We start from the raw sequence: 26054 nt of genomic DNA on the forward strand, positions 1-26054 counted from the left end.
CGAAAGCAGCAGTCTAAAGACCAAAATAAAAACCACTCTTTTCCTTTTTATTGAATTTCCAAGCCTTTGAAAACAAAAATCATTCAATTCTGCACTTTTTTCAGATAACACATCTCGGCAAAAAGCGGGTCCTGGCCTCGGCTAGCATAAATATGCGCAAATACGCGAGTATCGAGTCGACACAGCAGAGCTTTACGCTCAGCCTAAAGCCGACCTCACGGAAGATTACCGCCGCCGAACTGGAATTGACAATCAGTTGTGTGTTCTTGCGTGAAGGCAAGGCGACGTAAGTGCACATACCATACACACACAATATTTATACACATACATATATAAGTTTTCATTATTTGACAATTACAGTGATGAGGATATGCAGAGCGTCGTCTCTCTGATGTCCGTCAATAATAATTGTGATGTTGCTCCACTGGACGACTTAGAGGATATACCCGATCTGGAGAGTTCGGGTGATATTTCGGATCATTTGTTTGATTTCACCCAACAGTTGGAGCAGATGACGACTAGTTTGAACGGTTGCATGGATCTGCCAACGCCATTGAGTGGTGCGTACCCGAAACTCAAAATATTAAATATCTTTTGTTTTGATCTTCATTTACTGTTTGTCCTGTGACTAAGAAACATAGTTTGTTACTATACACTATAATTGAGGTTATGTAGTTGTAGATCATTAGTGAAATTATAATAATTTGATGAACATTTTTTGAAGTACAGTAGTGCCGTTTATAATTCCAGTCATTGATAGCTACGCATATGTAAAAATATATTCGTATATATAACATACTCGTACATGAAACCCAAGTAGTACAGTATCATACCGACACAATTTATCAAATTTCGAAACATGTTAGAAAATATTCTCAGCATATTAGAAGGGGGGTGCTTAAAATCCCTCATTTCTTGTACTGAAGTGCTTTTGACCGAACACGTTGACATTAGCGAAAGTATTTTAGCTTTATTTGGCCCGATTTCGTTGCATTTTTATTTTTAAAAGAGACAAGTATTATATTTTTTGGTTCCAATAGTTCGAGCAAACTTCCTGAACGAAAATTAAATAAATTTAAATGTATTTCGATACTTCAAATGATCAGTGGTATTTTAGACAAGCGTAATATGGAGTTTCGAGAGCGATTCAGTTATTATTAATGGGAGATTTTAAATTTTCAAAATATGTGTGGATGTCGATAATTCCTTACAGGATAGTCTATTGTTTAAACATTATAATTAATTTGACTGTTTTCAAAATTAATTGAATGTACATTTTTTCTTACCCGTTTCTCTTTCTCTTTCTTAACTCGTTTCTTAAATTTATTGCAATTGTTTCGCGTTTTTCTCTCAAATCAACTTCCTCGCAAAAATCATTTGGCATTCATTCATTGCATCTGTACTTACATAACAACTAACAATTTATTAATTTATGTAAATGTGTGCAAACTAACTTTGTTTTATATAAATTTATGTTTTTTGTTGTAATTAATATACTCATTCGAAACACATTTATACCAACACACCCATACACCTGAACTACATACATAACCACGAATGTGTTAACCGTTTGTAAATGTCCGTATGTATGTGTATGCGTAGTTCCTTCCTTGTCCGAAGATCCAACTCCATTGGCTGAACATAATCGTTTGAATTTTGAATTCGAATCAGAGAAACAATTTGGATTCGACACTAGTGACGAGCTACTCAAGACGCCGAGCGCCGCTCAACCACAAGCGCAACCGCAGCCCGAACAGCATACAATAAAAAAGGAAAGTGCTGTCGCTGATCAGGAGTCCAAGAGTTCGGCACCTGCACTGACACCTGCCAAGTCTTTAGAAGCCAGCGTGCTGCCGATCAACCTAAAGAGCAAAATTATTACATCCACTCCAATCGCCACTTTCGCGAAGGGGACCGATTGCAAACCGTGCGAGCCGAGTGATACTGGCGCGCGTCGTGAACTCAACTTTCAAACTAACAAAAGTAACAACATTGACGTGTCATTTGCGCAGCAAAATGGCGACAACAAAAAAGTGGTGCCCAGCGTTGCTGCCGTTGCTGTCTGTGAGGACGCGAGACCGATGGATGCCAAACCTGAACAGAAATCAGCCAAAATTAGCAACAGCAAGTCTACAACACTCAGCTCATTACTATCTATGTCGGCTTCAACGCCGAATAAGACAGCTGATAATGAAAATATGAAGGAAAAGTCCGTTACTGCAGGCAGCGGTAGCGTGCCACCGCCAAAACCCGTGCGCAGTGAGTCCAAACGCGCCGAATTGCCACCGCTTAATTTAAAGAAGAGCTACGAGCATGACAACAACAGCAATAGCAGCATAAGCAATAATACGACTACCAGCATCAGCAATACGAACAACAATCATTTGAGCAGCATTAACAGTAATAACAGTTTACAACTGAATGGCTCTGCCAAACCGGTGGAGAAGATCGTGTTAAAAGAGAATACTCCGGGGCAGGACTTGCTGGAGTGGTGCAAGGATGTTACGAAGGACTATCCAAATGTAAAGGTGACTAATTTGACGACCAGCTGGCGCAACGGCATGGCATTCTGTGCGATCATTCACCACTTTGAACCCGACCTAATGTGAGTGTACAAGCGCTGACCATTGTACAATTTTATTTCTTCTCCCTGCTTTCCTTTTCAGCGACATGTCAAAACTCTCCGCACACGACGTTGTAGGCAATTGTCGCTCCGCCTTCGACGTCGCCGAATCGTTGGGCATTCCTCGCGTGATTGAACCGCGTGACATGAGTTTGCTGGCTGTGCCAGATAAATTGGCTGTGATGACGTATCTACATCAGCTGCGTGCGCATTTCACCGGCAAACAATTGCAAATTGAGCAAATTGGTAAAAGCTAAAAACATTCCAATTAATCGATCAGTATTTATAAGCAAAACAATCATGCTATTATTCTTCCACTCTTTATTTACTTTTTTTTAATTAATTGCTATTGTTTTCTGCACTATCACCTAAACTTGCTGACCAGGACCCACATCCGACGAGTCGAGTTATGTGATTGGCAATTACAAGTCGGACAACCTCTCGCAGAATCTACTCAATTTAAGCCACTTGAAAGCTCAACTATTGCACCAGAACTCACTAGATGACGACATATTCGGTGTAGAGACGAAAATTAGCTCGGGGCCCGCACAGCCATCGCCGACAGCGAAGAAAGATGTAAAGAACTTAATACTCTCTGGCTCGAAGAATATTTTGGGCAAGGTGCTTTCACCCAGCAAAGATAAGAACTCGATCAATGCATCGCAACATGGCCAAGTGGGTAACCAGACACCGCCTGCCGAAGGTAAGGAAAGCACCAATGCTGGCGATGCCAATGGCGACCTAAATTTGTGTGCTACGACTGTTGAGTCGAATCCGGTGCAATCCGATAAACAACAGATGGCGCCCCATTCACCCACAGCATTGGATCCTAATGCGGCGAATGTAAGTAATATGCTAATTTATTGATTATACAAGTATACAAGAACATTTACTTAGAGTTACGCTCATTTTGTTGGTTTTTATCGATTTGTTACATTTGCGTTTATTTTAGATTTAATTGACTCAATATTATTTGTACATAAGCTTATATTTCCTACGTTAGTTTATTTACTTAGTTTTAATTAATTTTGCTTTGTTTTTGCACGTTCATAATTTTGTTCGCTTACGTTTTCGCTATCATTTTTGGCTTATCGTTTTCGGTTTAACATTCATCAACCCGCCTGATCACCAACAAAAAAACCAAAAAAAAAATATGTATATAAAAATCTGCAAATGCATTAAATGTGCCACAGCGCATTTTGTCACGTCACAAGGAAATGAGCGAAAAGGCCAAGCTAATGATTGAAAAGCTGAAAGTTTCCAATGGCGTGGAGCGTGGCGAGAACGACGTAAGTAGTCCTAGAGCGCAACATAACAGTTTGCAGCGGCGCAGTTAGATGCCATCAGCTCGAGCCAGCTTATTTACTTCATATTCGTTCGCTCGTTTGATATTTAATTAAAAAAAAAACACTCATCTTTCGTTCTGTACTTTGACATACTACTAATATATCGACCTATTTCAGGAGGAACGTAAGCAACGTTTGCGTGAGCAGGCGCGTCGCCTCATTCTCGAGACCCGAACCAAATCAGTGAACGGTGGCAGCGGTGGCGGCAACTTGGACAGCCCGACCACGCCGACCAAACTGAAACGCATGAACTTCTCACCCGAGCGCACCATTTCACCCATCCCCAATGGCATCGAGGACTATGGTATGCCAAGCACGGGCAGCAATTCACCAACCAAGTTGCCGATGTCGCCGTCGAAGAAGATAACGCCGCCGCGCGATGTGGATACGCTTTCGACAACCACAAATAGTAATAGTAAACTGATGAGTCCTAGTCATAGATTAAGCGAACGCTTCAGCATTGGCACAAACAACAGCGGTAGTAATAGTCCTCTGCAGTCGTTCAATGCCGTCATGGAGCGCATTTCACCAAAGAACGACAAGAAGGTATGTGTGATCGGTAAGAGTTCAAATATTGAGTACTATTTTAAGAATACGTTGTTCATTCTGCAGGGCGACAAACGCTCCTACATCGAATCGGAACTGGAGGCACTCGAGCGCGAACAGGAGGCCATCGATCAGAAGGCCAGCTGTCTAGAGAAGAAACTACGCGCTGTCATGGGCGGTAATCCAAGTAATAATCGTTCACAACGTAACCCTTTTATTAGATTAATACGCAATAGTATTGGTGGTGGTGATAGTATACGTATTAAATTGCTTGACATGGATAGCGATGGCCAGTTTTCATTATCGCCTTCGGGCGAAGACACTTCGCCGTGCACATCATCGGGCTCCGTGACACCCTCATCCTTGTCCAGCGATGAGGAGACGTCAGTACGCGCAGCTGATGTGCGTTCGGCATTAGCGGTGAACGGTGCTGATGTTGAGAATGTAGTGCGTCGGCGACGCAAACGGCGCCATCAACACCGCCATCGCGCGCCTACGACGGAGCATGCCAATCAACATCAGCAACGAACGCCACACAGCCGTCCACGCTCACAATCATGTATTGTCGATGCGAATGAGAATCATAGAAATCATGCGCATCCGCAACAGTCGCACAATAGATTTATAAGTAACCGAAATTTCGCAAACGCTTTTGCGCCGTTCAATTTTATATTCTCCTCCTCCAATACGAACACAACTACAACCAGAGCTTCCTCAAATCATTCCTCCTGTGATAATCTGCCAAAGGTGCACTTACACTTGCCATGTGATGCTGAGGGCGACATTGACGATGAACCGCGGCGAATCCGTTGCCGAACCGAGGAGCCGCCTAGCGGCCGAAGACGATCACGAAGCCGCTCCCAGTGCCATTGTCGCACTGGTGGCGACTGCGGTGGTGGTAAACAATAATTTTGCATTACGCCTAACGTCTTAACGCCTGTAGTTACTCTTACAAACACAGTTACAATTATAATTACTGCTTAACCACTACTACAAGCGGCAAAATATATTGCAACAAAAAGGAAAGCAAGACCGCACATAAATGTGAAATTGCCATAGGCATGCGTGCTACGCTTACTCGCTTACAAAAAATACACTTTTAACGCGCTGGAGCGCTCTTTCATTTAAGTACATTAATGGGCTGCTATTTGCTGCAACGCTGCGGATGTTGTGCTGACATTTAACTGTTTGGAAGTTCACCGCGATCACTGTCCATATTTCACCATTTGACTCGCTTAGCTTCAATGCTTAACCACGCAAACGCGAGTTGTAACGCAAACGCTGCTAGGCAAAGCAAATTTGAATAAACGCTACTTGCTTACTTTTGCCGCTGTTGCGCTTCTGCAAGCTATAATTAACACACTGTTGGCGTCCATTTACTTTTGCATAAAACGCATTAATCGCTTGTGCGAGCGGTTGCAGCGCTGCCGATGCTCTAACATTTTAATCGTAACTCTCATGCTCGTATTTTAACTGTTTTTAACACAATTCATAACTTCGTAAAATTCGTACAATTATTAGACCTAGCAAAGCTTGTTGGTTTGTGGCATGCCGCGCAACTTGTGTGCAGACAAATTTAAATTTATCCAAAGACTTAAATTGGCCAAAATAATCAAAATAAAATGAACTGCTGCACACCAGTGCGCGCGCCAGCTAAATTATAACACATAGCTATATTTGATTCTTGATGCGCTACTCACCACATACTAAACTCACCTCTTGGATTCAGATTTTTACGATGTAAAAATTGCGAAAACCCGATTAACGCAATCTGAATCACATAAATCGTTTAAATCTGAGTCCTTTTTGTAAATTTTTTCAATAGCTCCGTTGCATTAGTCCAGTAATATATATATATTAGCATAAATTTGATTTCTTTTTGTAGTTGTTTAAATGTTGACTCAAAATCTTATGCTTATGATTCAGTTATGTATTTGCCGTGCTAATCTAGTGGCCATTTATTAAAGTTTCTTCTTAACTTCACGCGCAGAAACCGATGAGACGGAGGAGCAACTGTTGTCGCAGTGGTTTACGCTGGTTAACAAGAAAAACGCTCTGCTGCGCCGCCAAATGCAGCTCAATATACTGTAAGTGTTTGCGAATAAGGTTGGAAAGTAGTAATTCAGCGGTCGCAAGACCATAGTTTATGTAGTGTTAGGCGAAGTTTTCTAGAGAAGCTCCTGTATTTCTCCTTTTTTTTCGCAGTGAGCAAGAAAGTGATTTGGAGCGCAAATACACGCTTCTAAATCAGGAGCTGCGCGCCGCGCAGTCCGTGGAAGATTGGCGAAAAACGGAAGCACAGCGTGAAAAGGAGCGACTGCTGCTCGAGGAGCTGGTTGCTATTGTGGACAAACGTGATGAGCTGGTGCAACATTTGCATAGTCAGGAAATTGCGTAAGTTAACGATAATAATAACGTTGTGTATAAGCGAATTTCCAGCGTTGTGTTCTCTGACATTTCAACATTTCAGTATCGAGGACGACCATGAGATCGCGCGCGAGTTGGAGCAAGTGGACATCAGCGGGGACAAGGACAAATGCGTCATACAATAAAAGCACATCGGCATGCTACGTCCACTGCTGCTGCACCGAGTCGAGAGTATTGTATGGCAGAGCTGGTGCGAACAATGACGCAACGACACAGAAAAAGTGAAATTAAATGTAGTTAGTGTTTGATAATTTTGGAATACGATCAATATGCAACTGACGTATGCGTTTTCTACAACAGCGACCATTAAGTAAACATTCGCTTTACCTATAACCAATTGCAATATGTATTTACTTACATATGTCGTTTGTATGAAGTAAAAGAAGTAAACTATTTTAATTGCTAAATTAAAGTAGCGGTGTGAACGCTTTTGTGCAAAACATAATTGAATAGCTTAAATATGGGGCATAGACAAACTTAATTGCCAGCAATTGCAAATATTCAGCGCTAAATTATATTCATTTGTATGGATGAATGTGTGACCTCCGAAGCACAACTTCCTGCGCATACCTTCGCTTGCAGGAAACAAAATATTCAACGACGACAATTACGAAATACGGATTTGATCAGTGTAATATTCTGTCGAAAAGTAGAAGAAAATTAACTAAATATTTAACTCGAGTTGCATAAAGACAAAATACGAGGCCAGCCTAGAACACAGAAACGATTCTAGAACATGTGGCGTTGTAATCTAAACAATTCCCGCTTTTCAGCGCTGTTTTTTTTTATCGCTGGCGAATATTTCATTCAGAGAGTAATGTCCGTCAAAAACGAAACTTTTACTTTGAGCAAATAATTTCTATGTAGAATGTGTAAAATGTATAATGTTAAATGCAACTCAAACACAAATTTGAAAAACGTCCGTTAGTTTTGTAAGCAACAACTGAAACAAAAAAAATTAAACAAATGAAAAATATCGAATAGTGCATATAAACCGTAAACCGTTAACTATCCTTTTTACACAGCTTTCGTTTGACAAGCGCTTATTGTGCCATTTTTCTGTTCAACTCACTTATTTTAACAGTTTAACGATACTCATTTTCACACCGATATTTTCATTTGCAATGCCTTTATTTAAACACTACAACATTTCACACCTGATGTTTTGGATTGAAAGCCTCGTTTGGGTGGCGAACTTAATTGCTTCAACTTAAATTAGCTTTATCAATTGCTTTAGTTGAGATATGTGTGTATGTGTGTGTTTTCCGAACGCACCATTGTAAACTATTTTTAATATTTTTAAGTTGTAATTATGTTTTAAATAATGAAAAAATAATGAAATTAGTTTATAATTTGACTAGTGTGATCCTAACTGTAAACTGTACCTACCTATTTATAATTAAACATGAGAAATAAAATGTAGTTTATATGTATTTGTATATTTAGTTTTGTTGAAACACTTTTAGTTTATTTTTAATATAATTTTATTACTGCGTTGAGTTTTTTATCTTAAACAAATGGTGACTACTCAGTTTTACTACTCTCCCCCATCGCCGCCAGTTTGCTTTTACCGAGTTTCTTTGGTTTTCATAAGAAACTGCCGCGAAAGGCTGTCTTGGCGTTGAATCTTAACATGGGTACTTAGGAAATTAACATTTATATAATAATATTGAACTAGAAACGACCCTACGAGCAGAAATTGTATTACATGTAAGTCAGATATATATAATTAATATAAAAATACAAACATAAATATATGAATGATTTAAATGTAACATAATCAACTAAAGAATATATGTATATGAATAAATATGAATGAAATGAATATGGAAAACCGCATTTGTTGTTTATAAATATGAACTAAAGTTATGCGGTAATATGCAGTTCAGCAAAGTTAAGATGAACGGAGTAATTTATTTATTGTCGTTGTTGTTGTCGTAGCGGCAGAAAACATTCATGTAGTAATTTCAAGGAATGGTGCCGAGTTGATAGTCCTTGGCCGGTTAAAAAACCGGGTCCGTCCCGGTTATCGACTGTCGAGGGCAATTTATGAGTCCTTTGGTGTGGTGTTTAGGGCAGAGCATAATTTGTAGGATAAATACATTCTATTTTATCATTTAAACCAGGATATGTACAAAAACCGAAGTCTATTCGCAGGCGCTACTTAACAATTAAAAAGGAAAGTGTAATGATAACGAAACCTCTATTAAAACAAAAAGTGAATACTATAAATATTTATCATTTATTTATTATATATTCATTCGTTTTTAAAACTAAAGAAATGATATAAAAACTTAAAAATTATTATTCTCGTTATTTACATTATATAATAGCTACATTTAGTTAACTATTTTGTTACAATCGGAATTCGCACTTCACAATTTCTTAAGTGGTATGTATTGTATATTAATTGATATATACGTATTTATTTAGGAAAAACTTAAATTCTCTATTCTACAGATATGGGTGAAGATATGTATGTGTAAGCACACGATTTTCTATTATGTACTTAGATTATACAATATATATTGATATGTATACGGTTTAGCAATTTAAGCTTTTTAAGTGCACCTTTCAGAGAGATTTCCGCATCTCGTTGGTTAATGAAGTGAAATGTGGTCATTTTATGTATTTAAATTGTGAACTGATGCCTGCGTGTCATATGGAAAATACTACTTATTCTGTGTATTTCTTTCAACAGCAAATATAAATAACTTTATTCCTCGGTGCTGAGCTCTTGAGTGTCAAACTGTATGAATTCAATTATTAAGGCACTAATTTTCAAGATTTTGTATATTGTCACTTCTCTCTCTCGCTTTTGTAAAGAACTCTGTGCAGCTATTACTTGATATCTGTAGTCTTTGTGCGTTACAATTTTTCACCAACGGAAGTTTTTTTCGGAAGATTTTATCTTTGCTAGCATTTCTTAGCGTTTTGGAAGTTTTTTGGAAGTCTTTAGTATCATTAAAACGCAAACTAAAATCTATGTTCCTCAAAATTACTACTTCATGTCCATTTCAAAGTATTTTCTGCTTCAATTTAGTTTTAAATATCAAACTAAAGTGTCTTTAAGCTGCGCTCTCGGTCGTGGCCGTCGCCGCCGTAGTATGAACACCGGCATTAGTTGCCCCTCGCGCCGCTGTTGCTGCAGCTGCGGCTGCTGCCTCTGCTTGGCGACGCTCCTCCTCCATTTCCAGACGCTCAACCTTCTTGATTTTATTTAGTTTTCCTACGTGGATGCGCAAACATGCACACATGTATAATTAATAAAAATGATTTGTGTTACAAGTATTTTGCAGTACTCACTTGCACATTTCAGCATGATCGTGCCCCACCAGATGGACCAGCCCCAACCGACAAAACAGAAGAGGACACAAAACAGTTGCGCCACGGAAACGATTATGTTGATTATGAAAGAACCGAAACGCGCCTTCGCGCTGTCGTATTGCGAAAAGCGTGGGATTCCAACGCAAAGGCAAAAAATGCCCGAGAATAAGGTGCCTGTAAGAGAAACGAGAGAAGAGGAGTGTATTAAATAATCGTAAGTGCATACTCTCGTTTCGATTCACTTTACCTAGTCCTGGAAAGATGGTGTTACAAATTGCGCAAAACCAGGCTAAAGAGAGCGGCAATACTGGAATAGCGCCTTTCATTTTCGAGCTATACTCTACTAGGTCCACATGTAGCTTGCGTCGAGTGTCCTGTAAAAATTTTATATTTCAAAATAATTTCGTTAATATCAAAGGAGAACAAATTCACCTCACTCGGCGGTGGTGGAGCCTTCATGCTTGCCCGCCGACTCTCACTTGGCTTCGGCAACTTTTTGCGTCGACAACACAGCAGTTTGCTCCAAAAGCGTTTGCAACAACCCCTGAAAGAAGAATAATTGCTGTAAACAACACACAATTTGTTGGCTAAATCACTGACTGTGGTCGCTCTATTTCTGGCGAAATGGCACCTTCCAAAACAGATGCATCACTAGCTGCAATACCACTTTCCGGATCTTGCCAGGCCACCGAGCCAGTCCGTGAAACTGTCGAGGCGATAGTAGCGCCACGTCCAGCTTTCTTGCGTCGACAAGGTATACAAAAACAACACTTCTTCAATTCCGTCTCATCACCAGTTGTGGGATCGACCTTGTTGACACGTCGACAACAAAATAATTTACTCAAGCAGGATCCACACCCGCCCTGCTTGGGTGCAGCAGGTGTTGTTGCTGCCATCGCAGATTCCGTTTTGGTCGCCACTGTCATTTTTGCGCTCTCATTCGTGTGGCTGGCAGCCACCTTCGGCTGCTTGCGACAACGTTTGCAGCAGTTCAATTTTTGCCAACAGCTCGTTTTGGTTTTTTCGTGATCCGATGGATGTCGCGCTTCATCGATGACCTCGAGGTTGGTGGTGGAGACGCTGCTGGTCGCAGAAAGTACTGGCTCCTCGCTTTCATCGCCGACCAGACTCTTTTTGCGACGACAGCAACGCGAGCAGCGTAGGCGCCGACATGGAAGACAAAACTTCGTGCAGCAACGGCAACAACCAGTCGGTGTCCCTAAGTGGCCTTCTTGCTCTTTCAGAAACTCTCGGCTGCCGTTGCTGAAAATAGAGAATACCAATGAAAAAAAACAATAAGAGTAGAGTGCATTAGCTTGCAACAAAAATATATTCCAAGATGTGTCCAATCCGAAAACATGAAGATCCTTTGAATAAAGTAATATTAATTGGCAATTGGAACAATGAAATTTGCGAAGTCAGTATATAATAGATTGACTACAAGCAGAACAACAATGCAGATGTCTTTAATACGTATACATGGAAACATACACGCCAACCTGCACGGCGCGCGGCATTGGCGTAGACAACAACGGTAACATACAAGAAAACTTCGACGTGCCTATAAATGATTATCGCGACAGGTGCGGTTAATGAACGACTTCCGCTACTGCCAATCGACCCACAAGATATGCATTTCACGCGGCAGTGACCTAAGAGAGTGCGGCAAAAGAAAGGCGCAGCGATAGTGCTTCTTAGTGGCAACACGGCATTGCCGTTTCGAGGATGGTGAGTGCGGCATTTATTCATTGCAGACAGCAGTTGGTAGTCTCGTCAAAATGCATATGTAAATTAGGGTCATGAGGTCTCCAATCTCATATATGTATGCATCTGTAAATATGTATGATACATATGAGCGTTTGCCATACACACACACACACGCATACAGGTACTCAAGCCAATTCAGGCAATGTGAGGGCCATATTGGCGACTCATAAAATGTTTGTAATGTACATCCGCTTCCGCTGCAGTGCTGTAAGTGCTGACATTTCCTTCAATATAATTACAATGTCCATTTGAGTGACCTTATAGATGAAATACCAATACATATACAAATGAATAGGCTGGCATTTACTCAAACGTACATATGCACGTGTGTGTAAAATAAAGAAGTTGGCAATAAACCAACAAAAGTTTTGCTGCTACCCTTCGAATGGAGTAATCATACATATATGTACTTGTACTACATATGTAAGCAAAATATTTTTAAATATTCCAAAGCAATAGTCTGCATTCCTTAAAAATATAAGTTATATTCACTTCAGATATTCCTTGATATTGCTTATGCTTGTAGAGTAAACTTTCTGGCATTTTGTTGAGCCCATATGTTACGATACGTTATTTTCCTTACAAGTTTGCCTTATTTTGCATATGCTACATATGTATATACAATATAATACATTGTTCTTCATTGCTAACAATGAAAAACTCTCTAATTTCTGAATTTGCGACGAAAAAGTTTAGACTTCTTTCCCCTATTGATTCATCTACTACATTTTACAAATTCACCGTTAGATTTTTCTTTTAGGCAAAATGCAAGTAACTAATTCGTGCCGTTGTTCAAAAAACAAGCAAACACTGCGTATGAGTAATATTTTATGTTTTCATTTGAAAGCAACAATTTATTGTTAGTAGCCGATCATATTATACATATAAAAACTGTAGAGACATATTGCAACTAATCACGAAGCAAACGTGGCCGGTTTTAGGACATTTTATGCTCATACTGAAACCGAATAGTAGTCAGTCGTTAGTCAGTCAAGTACTAGAAGTTGAAGCAGATGGTAGCTATAATTAATTCTTATAATTTTATTTGAGTGAACCAAACTATTATTACAGACTATTATATTTTTTCAACATTATTCACATTTATAAAGCGCTTGCAATACTTTATAGCTTGCAATAATATTTATTTTCGCCTGCACATATCCAAAACAGCTCAACCATTACAATAAGTATAGCAGTTTTATCACACTACACACCAACAACACTTGAGATCCTTCACCCACACTCACAATTGCTTTATTCTTTATCAGAATCACGAACTTGTTGGGCAAAACTGAGCACTTTTCTTAAATTCGAGCGGATATGGATGCACAGCACGCACTTTTCGTTAGCGGGTGAAGGCCATTTGCGGTTAAAGGTCTTAAGGCAGCGTTTCAGTTACGTCAGTGGATTGCCGCAAAATGCGTTTCAAATACAAACTAACTAACTTAACGAATTAGAATTTCAAACTTCTTTATTTTTGCCTTCACACGCATTTTCTAACAACACAAAAAGCGAGCGTTGAAAATGTGTGCGACCACCGCCCGAGCCAACGTCCAAATACGCTTTGGCTGAACCCAAAAATCAGCTCACCAAAAGTAAGCCGAAAATTATGCTTAGGCAAGCGCTGCCAAGCGAAACAACGACATGCGAACGTGCGAAAAGTTACTGAAATGGTGGAATTTAAAAAGTATTGACAAGGTCAATAGCAGCACGTCGCAACGGGACCTGAACAGACAGGCACATACACGCATACTTTTCAGGCACTTACTGTGTTTTTGGTGCGACACTTAAATCGTATGGGAAATTATTTCCCACAAGCATTGACGGAAAAGCCAGTCATGGCCGGTTAACTGCCTTTTAATTGCGAAACTTGGTAATTGTATACAACGAACGGAGACATGATTTTAAGGGTATGTAACTAGATGATGTTACCTACATCTGACTATGGTGCAGTTCACAGCACAGAATGGGCTGTTTAAGTTTTATTAATAATAAGTTGAATAAATTCACATCGATTTTAAAAAAGGAAAACATTAAAATGTCTAGCTAGTTTGTTTGAGTTGTCGACTTTTTCGTATGTAAGTTTTGATAACTTTTCATATAAAAGTTTAAGTATGAAAGAAAATGATATAGTTTGTATATTTCACAGAAACATACCGATAATTAACGCTTTTATATACACAACCGCTGTTTAATATTGCGTTTATATTTTACTAGCAACGTTTCTCTAAAGTAATCTATATAGTTTTCCTGAACGAAAATATTAAAAAAAAAATTACTTTGCGAAGCCTAACATTTTTATTTTTTTTTATCGAATTTATTTCCCATTATTTTTAATTATTCGGTTACATAGTAACGTTAACTAAAACGCATTCACTCTAGCCAGTGCATTCTCATGCAATTTTCAGAAGGATTTCGGAAATACCTTCACAATCTATTAAATGTCATTAAATTGTGCGCTTATTAAATGAATACCTGAAGAAGTATTTCTCAACGTCGGCAAAGTCCTGCGGCAAGTCAATGTGGTAGATTGCCGAATTCTTGCGTTTTCCCTTTTTCTGAATCATCGTACGGCAATTGGGCTCTTGTAATTGGTGTAGGCTTTTTGGGTTTTCCAACCAAAATCACGATTTCACTTAGCACGAAACTGTGTCTGCAAACACTTTCGAACGCGATTACGTTAATTATTTGAGGTTAGCACTCACAGCTTACTGGTTTCTATTGTTCCGTGAATAATGGACGAGTTCGGTATACTGATTGAATTTTCGGACTAGGAATTTCTGAAAACTTTCACTCGAGCATTCTGCGCGCGCCTTCACAGCTAGGAATGCAGTGATGAATTGAATTCTAAAATGCAGTTGGCGCAATGTAATTTCATGCCACAAGCACAAGCGGTCTCGTGGTCCTTAGCTGTGAGCGTGTGTTTGTATGTGTGTGTGTTTGGTTGAACGGTAGTTGTGTGGTGTGACGTGTCGCGTTCGCCGCGATTGTCCAGCCTAAACTAATTTCATAGCTCGGGCGACTGAGCTTACGGAGCTCCACAAGAAACTTCCAAATCAATTCAACTTAATTCGCAATAGCTTCCCCACGGCTCCCCCTCCTCCCTGCTGCTTGTCGCTCACACATTTTGTGTTACAATACGACACCAATAGCATGTATTTACTCAGCTACATACATTTACATATCGTCAAGAGTACTACTTAATTATTGCTGTTGTTGTTTTTCTTATATTTGTAGCGCCAATGTTCGGCGCTGAATAAACACGAAGGACGAAATGGCATGCCGTGGAACGGATATCCTTAGCGAAGTACCGGCTTCAGCGTACTAGCAGTCCAAAGGGAGGGAGGCCAGGCGGTTGCTTTCGAATGGACTGCTGATTGAGGAACCCGTCGATTCTGTTCTTTTTTGGTAGCAACTTTGCGTTTCGGCCCTGGCCGTTGGTGCCGCTTTGCACTACGTGCGAGTTGGGCAAGAGACCAACCTGTCATGATTGCAATTACATATATGATATACATACATACTTATTAACTAGTTATGAGTGGCCACACTACAATCCACAGTAGAGAAGTTCGCAAACGTGACAAGGTATACACATATTTCTATAAATATGTTGCATGCAACGTTGGCTGCATTATTTGCACCAAGTGCTGGTTACCGTTATGTGTAAATACTTAGTATATATTAAAAAAGAGCAAAGTAGTTGCTATGAAAGCGAGAGGAATATGAGTTACAGTTTAAAAACGCTAGAAAATAATTACTTGTGCACAGGTACACACGTACACACACACACACATATGATTTCAAGCTGTTATATGTGTAAGCTCATTATATTGATAATTAAGTATCTGAAAATATACAGTAAACTACTGTAAGGTAGAAAGTAGTGCTAAAATAAACTCACTAATCAACGCTGGTTCTTATTATTTTGCTTGAAAAATTCGGCTGCTTTTCAATACAACAGATCTACCATTTCCATGTTCGTACTAGGCAATAGAATTAAAGAGCCCAATGGATGCAATTATCAATTAAGCGATGCTCACTGTCCCAACTAATCTTTTTTTTCTACCACAAAGTATAACGCGGTCATTTTGTCAGAACAAAGTTCAAGAATTCCAATTTTCATAATGCCCACTGGGCCACTTCATATGCAAATTCCATTACACGTTTTCATAATTCTCGACACAAGACTGACGCGCCTTTTGTGTGCTCGTCATAGTACAAGAAGAATACTCAAGCCTACATATAAATATTGTATCCTTCGGCATTTATATTCCCACTACACGACAACAACACTTGAAAGCGCTGTGGTAAGCAATAAAAGCCGCTTATCGCCAACTAAATGTTACAATAATAAACGTGAATATATTTCACATGTAAGTGTGCATAAATACTTGTATGACAGTGTCGGGGGAAATAATCGGCAGGAGTTGAATGAAAAAGGTTGGTGCATATGCTACAGAGACAAAATATTATATATGTAGGTGTGTTTGTGTAAGTGTTGTGGTTCGGCCAGTCGTACTGCAGCCCCGAGCGAATATCTAATAAATTATTTATGAAAATTTGAAGTGATTTGGAATTTCTGCAAATTACACCATCCGTGACCTTTCAACTGCCGTCTAACCGAAGGTGTCGTGGCAGACACTGATGGTCACGGATAACAGTTTTATTGCCGACGATATTGCAGGTGTCAAGGTGTCGGCGACGGGACTTGTGAAAGGAAACGCCATTCATTATGAGCATGATGGACATGGTAGTGTTGTGTGCCTCGTTGTTGCGTAGCAAGCGTATGTGTGAAGCCTTGGCAAATGTCTTACAACTGCTCGTTTGGATCCTATGCGTTTAGTGGGAGGTTGTCACCACCTTGAATAAGTGATTGTAATAAAGCGTCTTCCCATCTTGATATCGACTAAATCGTTTAAGCTTGTATTTATATAGCCTATAACAATAACAATTAAAAATCATCTATACTGATAATGAATATTTGCGTTAAAAGGGTATAAAAGTTAAGTTTAGTCTCCATAGACTCTTATTATCAAATTGTTCAGTAAAATCGGTGGTGTCTTGACATTATGTACACATATATTGGCTTGATTTGAACTTGAATTCATATATTTAATATTATACGACTCTGGTTTTTTGAGTTTTGTATGGTACATGTCTCGAAATGTAAGGGGCAAGCATTTTCAGCGTAAAAGTAAGTGCGTGCCACAAACTAATTTCTCTGCAAGCATCTTTTAAAGTGCACACACACACACACATACATACAATACATAATTAGTATTTATAAAATGTGTTATAGGCTAATTATGGAAATTGCCGATGCAGTTTTGAAATAAAAAAATGCATGCAATTTTGCAATTAATTTCGTTTGTCGTCTTGTTTGTATGGCTCAATGTACCATATATTGTTAGTAGGTTGCAGCAACGCGTTACATGTGTCGCGGTACTGCGGTCCATATTTAGCCGCATATGATGAATCGTGCAATACCATAAAACTATATGTACATATGTCAGTGTAAATATAAAGGGAGTCTTTTTGGTGTATGTTGAATTCGATTGATTCAAGTATGGTAGGGATTTTGATAGTGGACACCTGCATCTTTCGTTCATATGTGTGATATACAAGTTTGGGATATTCATATCACATATTGATTCTTAGCTTTTTCTAAAGTCACATGTATACATACATATACATGTATATGCCACATGTGGCATTCAAATGCAGGCCACATATGACAGTGAAGTTAATAAAACTGGCTTAGCGGCGAATACCAAAAAGCGACATGCCACCGCCGCCATTTGTATTGCACGCGATTTGAACACGAGCATACATTTGCATGAACATACATATGTATGCACGTGACACATCTTCATGAAAGTAGTAAATCACTTGCTAATTGGCTTCGTAATGCCTTGTTGACGGTTGCGAATTTTATAAATCAACCTTACATGGCCCAACCCATTTCTTTGGAGTGAAAAATTTTGATATTTTACTTACCCACTGCCCGCCGCTGAGCCGCCCTGTCCATCAGGCGAGCGCCGTTTTATATCGTCGTCAGTAACACCATCTCCTTTGGCACCATCGCGGCCAACTCCATTTCGTTCGTTTCCACTCGCATCAGCGGCATTCGCACGACCTTCATCATCCAACATTGCTCCATCAACTGTTTTGTCCGCTGCACCGTCCCCATTGTATGTGTAATTCTGGAAATTTGCATCGTCACAGTCAACTTCTGGCATAACTGATACTGATAAAGCACGTTCACTAACCCGTTCGACGGTGGCGTCTACGACGCCCGTATGTGGCATCGCCATTGCGCCCGTTGTGGCAGCTGCTGCGGCTGCTGCAGCCACAGTGGCATGCTCTGTGGCGTGCATGGACGAGTTCAATACTGAAACATCTGCCTCGATCGGCTGTGTTGGGGGTAGAGGAGATTTTTGTGTGGGGGTCGCAGCCTTAACACCGCTACTACCATTTTTGTGCGGCATTTTTTTTGTGCCCGCTGTTGGGGTTGATCCCTCAGCGGTCACCGTGCGTGCGATCGAGTCTCCGGCCAACCCACTCTCGTTACCACTAGCAGTCCCAGCTTTACCACCGATTTTGTTTTCCACAACGGTAGCCACACTCGATGTGGGTGATCCTGCGCTATCTGAAAACCGACCCATATCACTTTCGAGACTTTTCAGATCGGTGAGATTTTCATGAATGGTTTTATTAATTTCATCTGTCGCCACTGTAACAGTCTTTTGAATATTCTCCAGAGTCTTCTGGGATTTCTCTAATATGGCTGCAGGTAGACCAGCCATATCTTCAGGCGTCTTCAATTGTGTACGACTGTTGCTTTTTTGTAAATATCCTGGTTTTCCTAAGAAATAATTTAGAGAGTTAGTTAGTTTAAATTAATGGGAACGAATGATACATTTCTCACTAACCGGTTTTTTTCAACCCATCAGTTGTCTCCTCAGCAACCGCCGGGACCGTTGCCTTCTTGCTAAGGTTGCTGTCGGAGCGCTTCATGCTGAGCAGACTCATTCGGGAAGCCATGCGTACAAGTGATGCATTGGAAGGATGCTTTTTGATACCTGAGGTGGAACCGCTGCTTCCCGTGCTACCAGAACTAATGTTCGGTGCGCCTTTTGTAGAAGTAGCAGCGACAGCAGCTACCCCTACAGGTATTGCAGCTATTTTGGTTGTTTCGATTCCCACAGGGCTAACACTTTTCAGATTACTAGCATCTTCTTTGCTCGAAGAAGCCTTTTTTTCTTCTTGCTTTGTCATTTCGGCGTTATTGTCACCATTATTACCCTTCGTCGTTTCCGCTTTCTTCTCGTTTCCTTTTCCTTTAGTTGTTACTGTGTTGCTCTTGGTAGTAAACTTCATTGAATTTTTTGTTGTAGCATGGCGTTTTAGTCCACTTGCCGTCAAAGCCACAGCAGCTGCAGAAGAATTAACAGCCGCTTTCTTTGTGGTTATTGTTGTAGCCGTGCCTTCGCGTCGTATATTTTTTCCTGTACCAGTTTTTGGAGTTTCTTTCTTTCGTACATTAGAAGGTTCTCGTATAAGGTTCACCCTTCCGGGTTTTTGAAGATTACTTGGTTGCTTTTTAATAGATGCCTCCAGTTTGCCCACGGACGATGGTTTGCGCTTCACATTGGACTCCGGTTTATGTATCAAAGTAGGTACTTTTTTGGCACTTTTTGGGTTTTTTCGTTGATTTGACGGAGTTTGCGCTGGCGTTGTTCGACGTACCATTTTTGAACCCTTTGATTTCGAGGGTGAACGGCTGCCTAGCTCTTTCGGCACCACTGACGGTGTTTGCTTTGCTTTTGTTACACTACTATCCCTTAATGGTATACGAGATCGCGAACTATGCCTCGACTCAGATCGCTCCCTAATTTTCTTCCCTCTCCCACGGCTTCCTGATCTCTTTTTGTGAGGTGGACTGAGTGACTGTCGCCGTGTACGTACTTTTCTGTTTGAAACTGGACTGACAGATATGGATGTTCGCCGCCGAGTGGTTACTGGTGAAGGTTCAGTACTTCTTTTTCCAGAATTAGGGGAAACGTTACCAGTGATTGAAGCTGTTGAAAGTATGCTCATTCTTGAGTTAGATCGGGAGTTTGCTATTTCTTTTGCCATTTCCATTCGCGAATTCGGTCGTGTACTAGCGCGTGACGCTGCTCGTGATATTGGATGGGTAGATGCACGAGAAGTAGAACGTGATGCCGATCTGGAATTGCTACGCGAAACTGATTGAGAAGCATCGGTCCTTACTGTTGCACAAGAAGTAGTGCGACTAGATGTTCCTCTTGAATTTATATCAGATATTGGCAATTGAGACATAAACTCTTTCAATGGCGATGAAGAACGCGAAATTGGACGCGAGTTCGAAGAGCGCAAAGGTATCTTTGAAAGTGAATCCCGCCGAGATGTCATATCCGAAAATGCCTCTGACGGTGCTAATGAACCAGCAATATTTTGTTCAGGACTTTGAGGTGTGCTACTATCTTTGTTCGGTGTACCAATGATGGGTGAAAGCGTAGAAGGCTTAGCAACTTTTGTACGGGATGTTCGGCCACCAGACAAGCTTGCTGGTTGTATTAGAGATTGTCGACGTTTAGTTTTGGGGCTTGTAGATGGAAATGAGGATTTTCTACGCTGCTGATGTAGCGGCAAGGGCGAACGACGAAAACTAAAATCGGATGTTGTAACTGAACTTATATTGGAACTCCGCCGATCTGAAGCTGTTTGTGTCGAACTACGGCGTTCAGGCGATGTAGAGCTTGAGCGTCGACGACTCTGTAAAATGTGTGTAGGTGTTGCAAGAGGAGTTTTTAGCTGCCTACCAAGAGGTAGGTCCTCCATACTAGCCCAGTTTGAACGCAATGGTAAATGCGAAGTGTTTCCATTTAGTATGCGGAGCAGACCTTTTTGCTTCCGAGTGGGGTTGGGGTTGGGTTTAATGGGGCGAGGCAACGCACCTGGTGGAAATACTGCTGGCTCTATATGTAGATCTGTAACGGAGCGGTTGAAGCGTGGAATAGCAGTACGGTATGGATCGGTTATAAAAGGTAGAGTTTCACAACTTTTTATTTTTGATTCATTTGCTTGTTTGGCAAATGTTGGCAGTGTTGAAGGGCGACGCAATTTTGATTTGCGTCCCGCTGAAGGGGATGATGGTGTAATATCTTGCGATGATGACAGTGACTCACGATGTTGCAATATGCCCCGTTGAGTCATCATGTTTGGCGTATGCCGACCAGTCATATTAAATTGTACAGAAGGGCGAGGAGAGTCATCGGCGGGAGCTTGAAGTTTCTGTTGTGGCAACTGTGGCAACTTGAGTTGAGAGGCTGATAAGGATTTATGTTGCAAATACTGTCGTGGTTTAGCAACAGGTTTCATTGGCGATATGGCGGACATTTTTTGCGGTGACCGCTGCTTTTGACTGTGCGATGACGGACTATGGGTGCATGATGATTGTGGTGATTTTTCTGAAATAATTGTAAATGATGTCTTCTTGTGAAGGCGTGTCTGCTCAACCCTGCAAAAAGCAAAATTAAAATTATAAATGTTTTCCGTCTAGTTTTCTTTCTAATTATTATTATTTTTAATACCTAAATTCCCCACCAGTGGCTATTGAATTCCGCAATATCACGGGTGACATTTCGCGTTTTATGGAATTCTGACTTTCGCTTGGCATTGCAGTTAGTAGATCTGGCGGTGGTGGAGCAGCTGGAGGAGGTGATGTCACTTGAGTCGAACTAACTATAGGACTTTCGTCCTCGTATTGCAAATACTCTTGAGGAGAGAGCAATAATTCCGTTTCAATTTCACGGAGAAGAGTTGGAGACGGGTCGGGTGGTCTTGCTGGTGGTTGGAAACTAGTCAAAGGTACCGTTGAATTGTCTAAAGTATGTGTTCTATCCATCATTCGTTCCTCTCCACTACTAGAACCGTTCGAGTCATTTATCATTGCTGCAACCGGAGACTGGTGCATTGGCATGTCTTCCCTTTTAATCGACATAACGTTTTTAGAACTTGGACGCAGTCTTGGTATCTTACTGAATTCAGGGTAGTCTTGAGTTGCTGGCAGAAACCATTCGTTGTTTGTATAAGGTTCGTTCGGAAATTGATGAGGAAACGGTTGGCTTACTGAAGGAGGTGAATTTTCCATATGTGGCTTTTCAACGTTGCTATAAGAGAAAATGTATGTAAAAAGTTTTCAATAACATTCCAAAATTTTATATTATATATTGTTTACCTCAGTGCTCCAACATTCGATTTGAAATCTTCACTAAAATTAGATACGCGCCGTGTGGCTTCTGAGTAGTCGAGGACACCTTTTGCATCTCTGACTTCATAAGACTCTACAATTTCGGTTACATCTGTCGGTTGCCTGTCATCATATATTGTATGATGGCGATTTGTTGTGTCGGGTGCGAGTAATGTGTAATTGGGCGATTCCCGTGCTTCAGAGCTTGAATCACCACTGGAATTAGGTAATATTTGAATATCTGGTGGTTGAAGACGCGGCATGGGAGTGGGAAGCACATCGAAGTTTCTGGGAGCTGCATTGTCAGACATTCGCCTACTAAATGCGGAGCTGAAAGGCACATTAGAAAAAAGGCGTGTCTGTGCGGGCCTTTCAACTTCTAACGAAGCTAGACGGTCAGTAGTGTCTTCTTCAGAGCCAGAACTGATTTCCAATGACACTGGATGGAAAACACTCACAGGATTAAATTGTGAAGTATGAAAATCGGGCGGGGGTGGCGGTGGAACAGGATCGCCGAAAAGACTGTTATACTGATTATCCATCTCAACATCGACTGAGGCACTGCCGGACGCGTGCGTACTGCTAAGTCGTGAATGTGTGTGCAAATGATAAGCGCCGCTTGTGGTGGAGGTGGCCGCAGATGTAATGCGCCCGATGGGAAATTGTGATATTGAGGATGGTGACATTGTATGATAATTGTAGTCTAGTGGAATGATTGCTGGTGTGTGTGTTGTTGTGCTATGGGTGTTCGACGAGGAATTGGATGCGGATCTTGGTGGATACGTTGATTGGTGTGGGGGACTGTTGGATGAGGATGAAGATGATGGTTTATAATTCATATTAACATCGAACGTTTGGGGCTCTTGGTGTAGAGGACGACTGCTGTTTCAATGAAACTTTTGCCTGTGTGAATCCCGAGATGAGATGGCGCTGCTAATCTGCAAGTAAAGTTAGAAAAGTTATTTAGAAAGAAATATGTAAAGCTGAACCTATCACCTGTATACATAGCCTTCTTTCGCAATGCGTAGAGGTCGACCTCGTTGTTTTTTAGTCGCGTTAAGACAAAATACGTCCGCATTAATCTGCATTTGTGTAAGAAAGTTGAGATACGCCTTGGTATATGTGAAGTTCGGTGTTGGATGTCCGAGTTTGCAGTTGCAACGTCTGGCTTCAAACATGCATGATGTGTGCTCGCAGACTTCAAACCAAAACCAAAAAGTTTTATTGGAGATTTGGTTTTTACTTGGAGATTTGTATATGCATAGATTAGCCACTTATAGCCACTTTGAGTTGCATGGAGGATCTATTAACTTTGTATTGGATTGTGTAAGTGCCCTTCATTACTTCTGCGATACTGGATGATGCATTTATAGTGCATGGAAGAACGTCCCGGAAGTTAATTTGTGATTTGATGGCCGCCAAACGTTTTCATCTAAAAAAACTTTATAAGCGGAGGAAGATTAAAAATTCTGGAGGGGTAATAATAAATTGCAATTCTTCACACAGATCTCGGAAGACACTTTTCTCTACTTTCTTGTCGAAACGCGCACTTAAAAATCGGATGGCTGTCATGTGACACAAAAGGGCAGCTGAGAGCGCCACAACTGTTACTTAGCTTTAATACTTTAGTCCAGGAGGGGAAAATTGCAAAGCGCTAAGACCGAACCGGGCACTTTACTATACCGACGTGTCAATGGTAAGTGTTGCAGACGTTCGCCACTTGTTTGCTTCGACGCTTCACTTCGTTTGTGGCAACTATGCATCGCATGTTGCACGTGCCAGCAACGCTGCAGTTGCACGTGTGTGTGTGTGTGTGTGTGTGCTGAGGCGAATCTTTAAATTTCACGCTTCGTTTCAGGTTTACCATGTGCACAAATAAGCATTCATTATTTCACTTAGATATAATTTCTTTTTTTTTGTCTTGTGCATACTACCGTTGTTGGTGGCTGGCTGTCGGAATTCAGACATCGCTGTGTGAAAGAGAGCAGCAAATTAAAGCAGCCTTCACAACATGCCACGAGATGCCCTCGCGATTATAAATTATCAAACAACAAGTAAGTAATTAAAACACACATTCCGGTACTTAGTTTTGTATATATATAAACTTGAAAACAAATAAGTATTTAGTGCAAAATCGTCTTTGTTTTTATATATCTATAATTTATATTAAAATTGATTAGTGCTTTTCTCGCCAGCAATCGCAAAATAAATAAGCATCATTTTCAGCTGACTATTCAAGCGATTTAGCTCTTCGCTGCTCTAATTTCAGTATAAAACTATTATTGAAATGAATTTGGCATTGATTTTTGCTTATTAAGTGTTTAGCCTACTTTTAGGCGCCATACCCCCGCTGATCAGCGCATTTGGTGGTTACGCTTATAAAACATGCGCTTTGGTTTGACCGAAAAGCTGTCGCTAAATATAGATTTCGACTTCCTGTTTGCTTTGTGCATTGAAATGTGTGTGTGTTCTGACACTGGCACTGCTTCCTTCACCCCACACATGTATACATTGCTTTTTACTCTTTCTATTGTTTTCATGCGGCTTTTATGGCACACTTATACTTATTCGCACTTCTTTTTGCCGCAGTCGCGCTGGTGGCTACTCCAACAGCTCTTGCAAACACAGCACACACCATAGTCTTGTCGATGTAAGGATAAGAAATAAATAAAGGAATCTAGGTCAGAGCATTTATGCTTTTATGCTGAATGACTACAGTTGCTTGGCATGTCCTTTGACCCAAATGGCAGACTGAGTAAATTACCGTTGTGACACCTGGTAATATACCGAGGGGTTTACGCACCCAAATGAGCGGAAGAGGACGGGTTAGGTGCTCGAGTAAGTGTCTCACAATGAATTGCAAGTAACACAATGCCATTGAGAGCCGCAATTGGAGTTTCAAGGCGTGTGTTTGCTGTTGAACGAGTGACGTGGTGTGGTGGCAACTATTGTGTCTGCAGGGGTTTTTCGCCGGAAATTATGAGGCTCCCGGTGCACTTGAACGCCGCAACGATACTGCCTTGCTTTTACAACCTTTTCCACTTGTGTTACTATAAATCACCGAACATGTTTTCGCAGATTAAATGCAAATTTTCCGTAATCATTTCGATGCACTTCCTGTTAAATAAATTTCCAACTACACAAGTGCCAAAAACAAAATGTCAAATAAGTATCGTCTCAGCCACAATTAAGCTCTGTTAGAATAAGTTGGCATTGTGGCTACCAAACCTTTGTATGCCCGTGTGAGTGTCGGATGCATGGCGCAAAGTGAAAGTGAGCCAAATAAATCATGTTGCAAAAATAAACTGTTGCACAGTTGCAGGGTTGCAAATGCTGGTTATTTTTGTTGAAGCGCCGTTGCGACTTTAAGACACACACTCATACAAACACTCTCAGGCACAAACGAAAACTCGAACCAGGTGTTCCAGTGGTTGAGCCATAATAATTTTTGAGGCAAAATACTGTCACTGCTCCTCTTTAAAAATACGGTGATAATACATGTATTATGGATAAACGATGCAAAGTCGAAGCTTTTTAAAATCATGAACATTGAATAATTTGCAGTGAAACCAAGATTATTTAATGCGCCATGTTGAAGAGAATCTCATAGAATCTCTTTGAATAAAAGTATTATACTAGTAACCAATTTTCACAATTTTCTTGTTTACTAAAAAGGGAAAGACAGCTAAGAAGATACACAAAGAACTTATTACCAGAGAGGAAGATGGTTTACAGCTTTGTC

The 26054-nt window shown here is 40.6% G+C and overlaps 2 protein-coding genes across 12 annotated transcripts in view; one reads left to right on the forward strand and one right to left on the reverse strand.

Moving 5' to 3' along the window:
- Ehbp1 (Eps15 homology domain containing protein-binding protein 1) overlaps positions 1-8767 on the forward strand; it is a 30133-nt gene extending 21366 nt beyond the window's left edge. For 7 of the 10 annotated variants that reach the window (XM_036374390.2, XM_014236489.3, XM_014236488.3 and 4 more), the window contains exons 4-14: positions 105-286; positions 361-560; positions 1603-2605; positions 2667-2869; positions 3009-3466; positions 3817-3912; positions 4087-4515; positions 4582-5413; positions 6506-6602; positions 6721-6909; positions 6986-8767. In XM_036374390.2, coding sequence (XP_036230283.2) covers positions 105-286; positions 361-560; positions 1603-2605; positions 2667-2869; positions 3009-3466; positions 3817-3912; positions 4087-4515; positions 4582-5413; positions 6506-6602; positions 6721-6909; positions 6986-7067 — 3771 coding nt within the window. In that variant the 3' untranslated portion in view covers positions 7068-8767. The remainder of the gene's footprint in view (positions 1-104; positions 287-360; positions 561-1602; positions 2606-2666; positions 2870-3008; positions 3467-3816; positions 3913-4086; positions 4516-4581; positions 5414-6505; positions 6603-6720; positions 6910-6985) is intronic. The other 3 variants (XM_070108980.1, XM_070108981.1, XM_070108982.1) reach the window with 3 other exon arrangements.
- Positions 8768-9256: 489 nt separating this feature from the next.
- Positions 9257-24261, reverse strand: stum (mechanosensory transduction mediator stumble). 2 transcript variants are annotated; one of them, XM_036374436.2, is made up of 11 exons: positions 23309-24261; positions 22301-23250; positions 21654-22232; positions 18969-21580; positions 18306-18901; positions 18034-18239; positions 10870-11532; positions 10702-10813; positions 10517-10643; positions 10249-10443; positions 9257-10171 (listed from the first exon to the last, which is right to left on the reverse strand). In XM_036374436.2, the coding sequence occupies exons 2-11, from the start codon at positions 23149-23151 to the stop codon at positions 10011-10013; spliced, it is 6102 nt and encodes a 2033-aa protein (XP_036230329.2). In that variant the 5' UTR covers positions 23152-23250; positions 23309-24261; the 3' UTR covers positions 9257-10010. The 2 variants fall into 2 exon arrangements, with proteins under 2 accessions (XP_036230329.2, XP_036230328.2); XM_036374435.2 differs by having other exon boundaries at positions 18034-18901.
- Positions 24262-26054: the final 1793 nt, after the last annotated feature.

This window comes from Bactrocera oleae, chromosome 4 (genome assembly GCF_042242935.1).
Source record: "Bactrocera oleae isolate idBacOlea1 chromosome 4, idBacOlea1, whole genome shotgun sequence".
Taxonomy (NCBI): domain Eukaryota; kingdom Metazoa; phylum Arthropoda; class Insecta; order Diptera; family Tephritidae; genus Bactrocera; species Bactrocera oleae.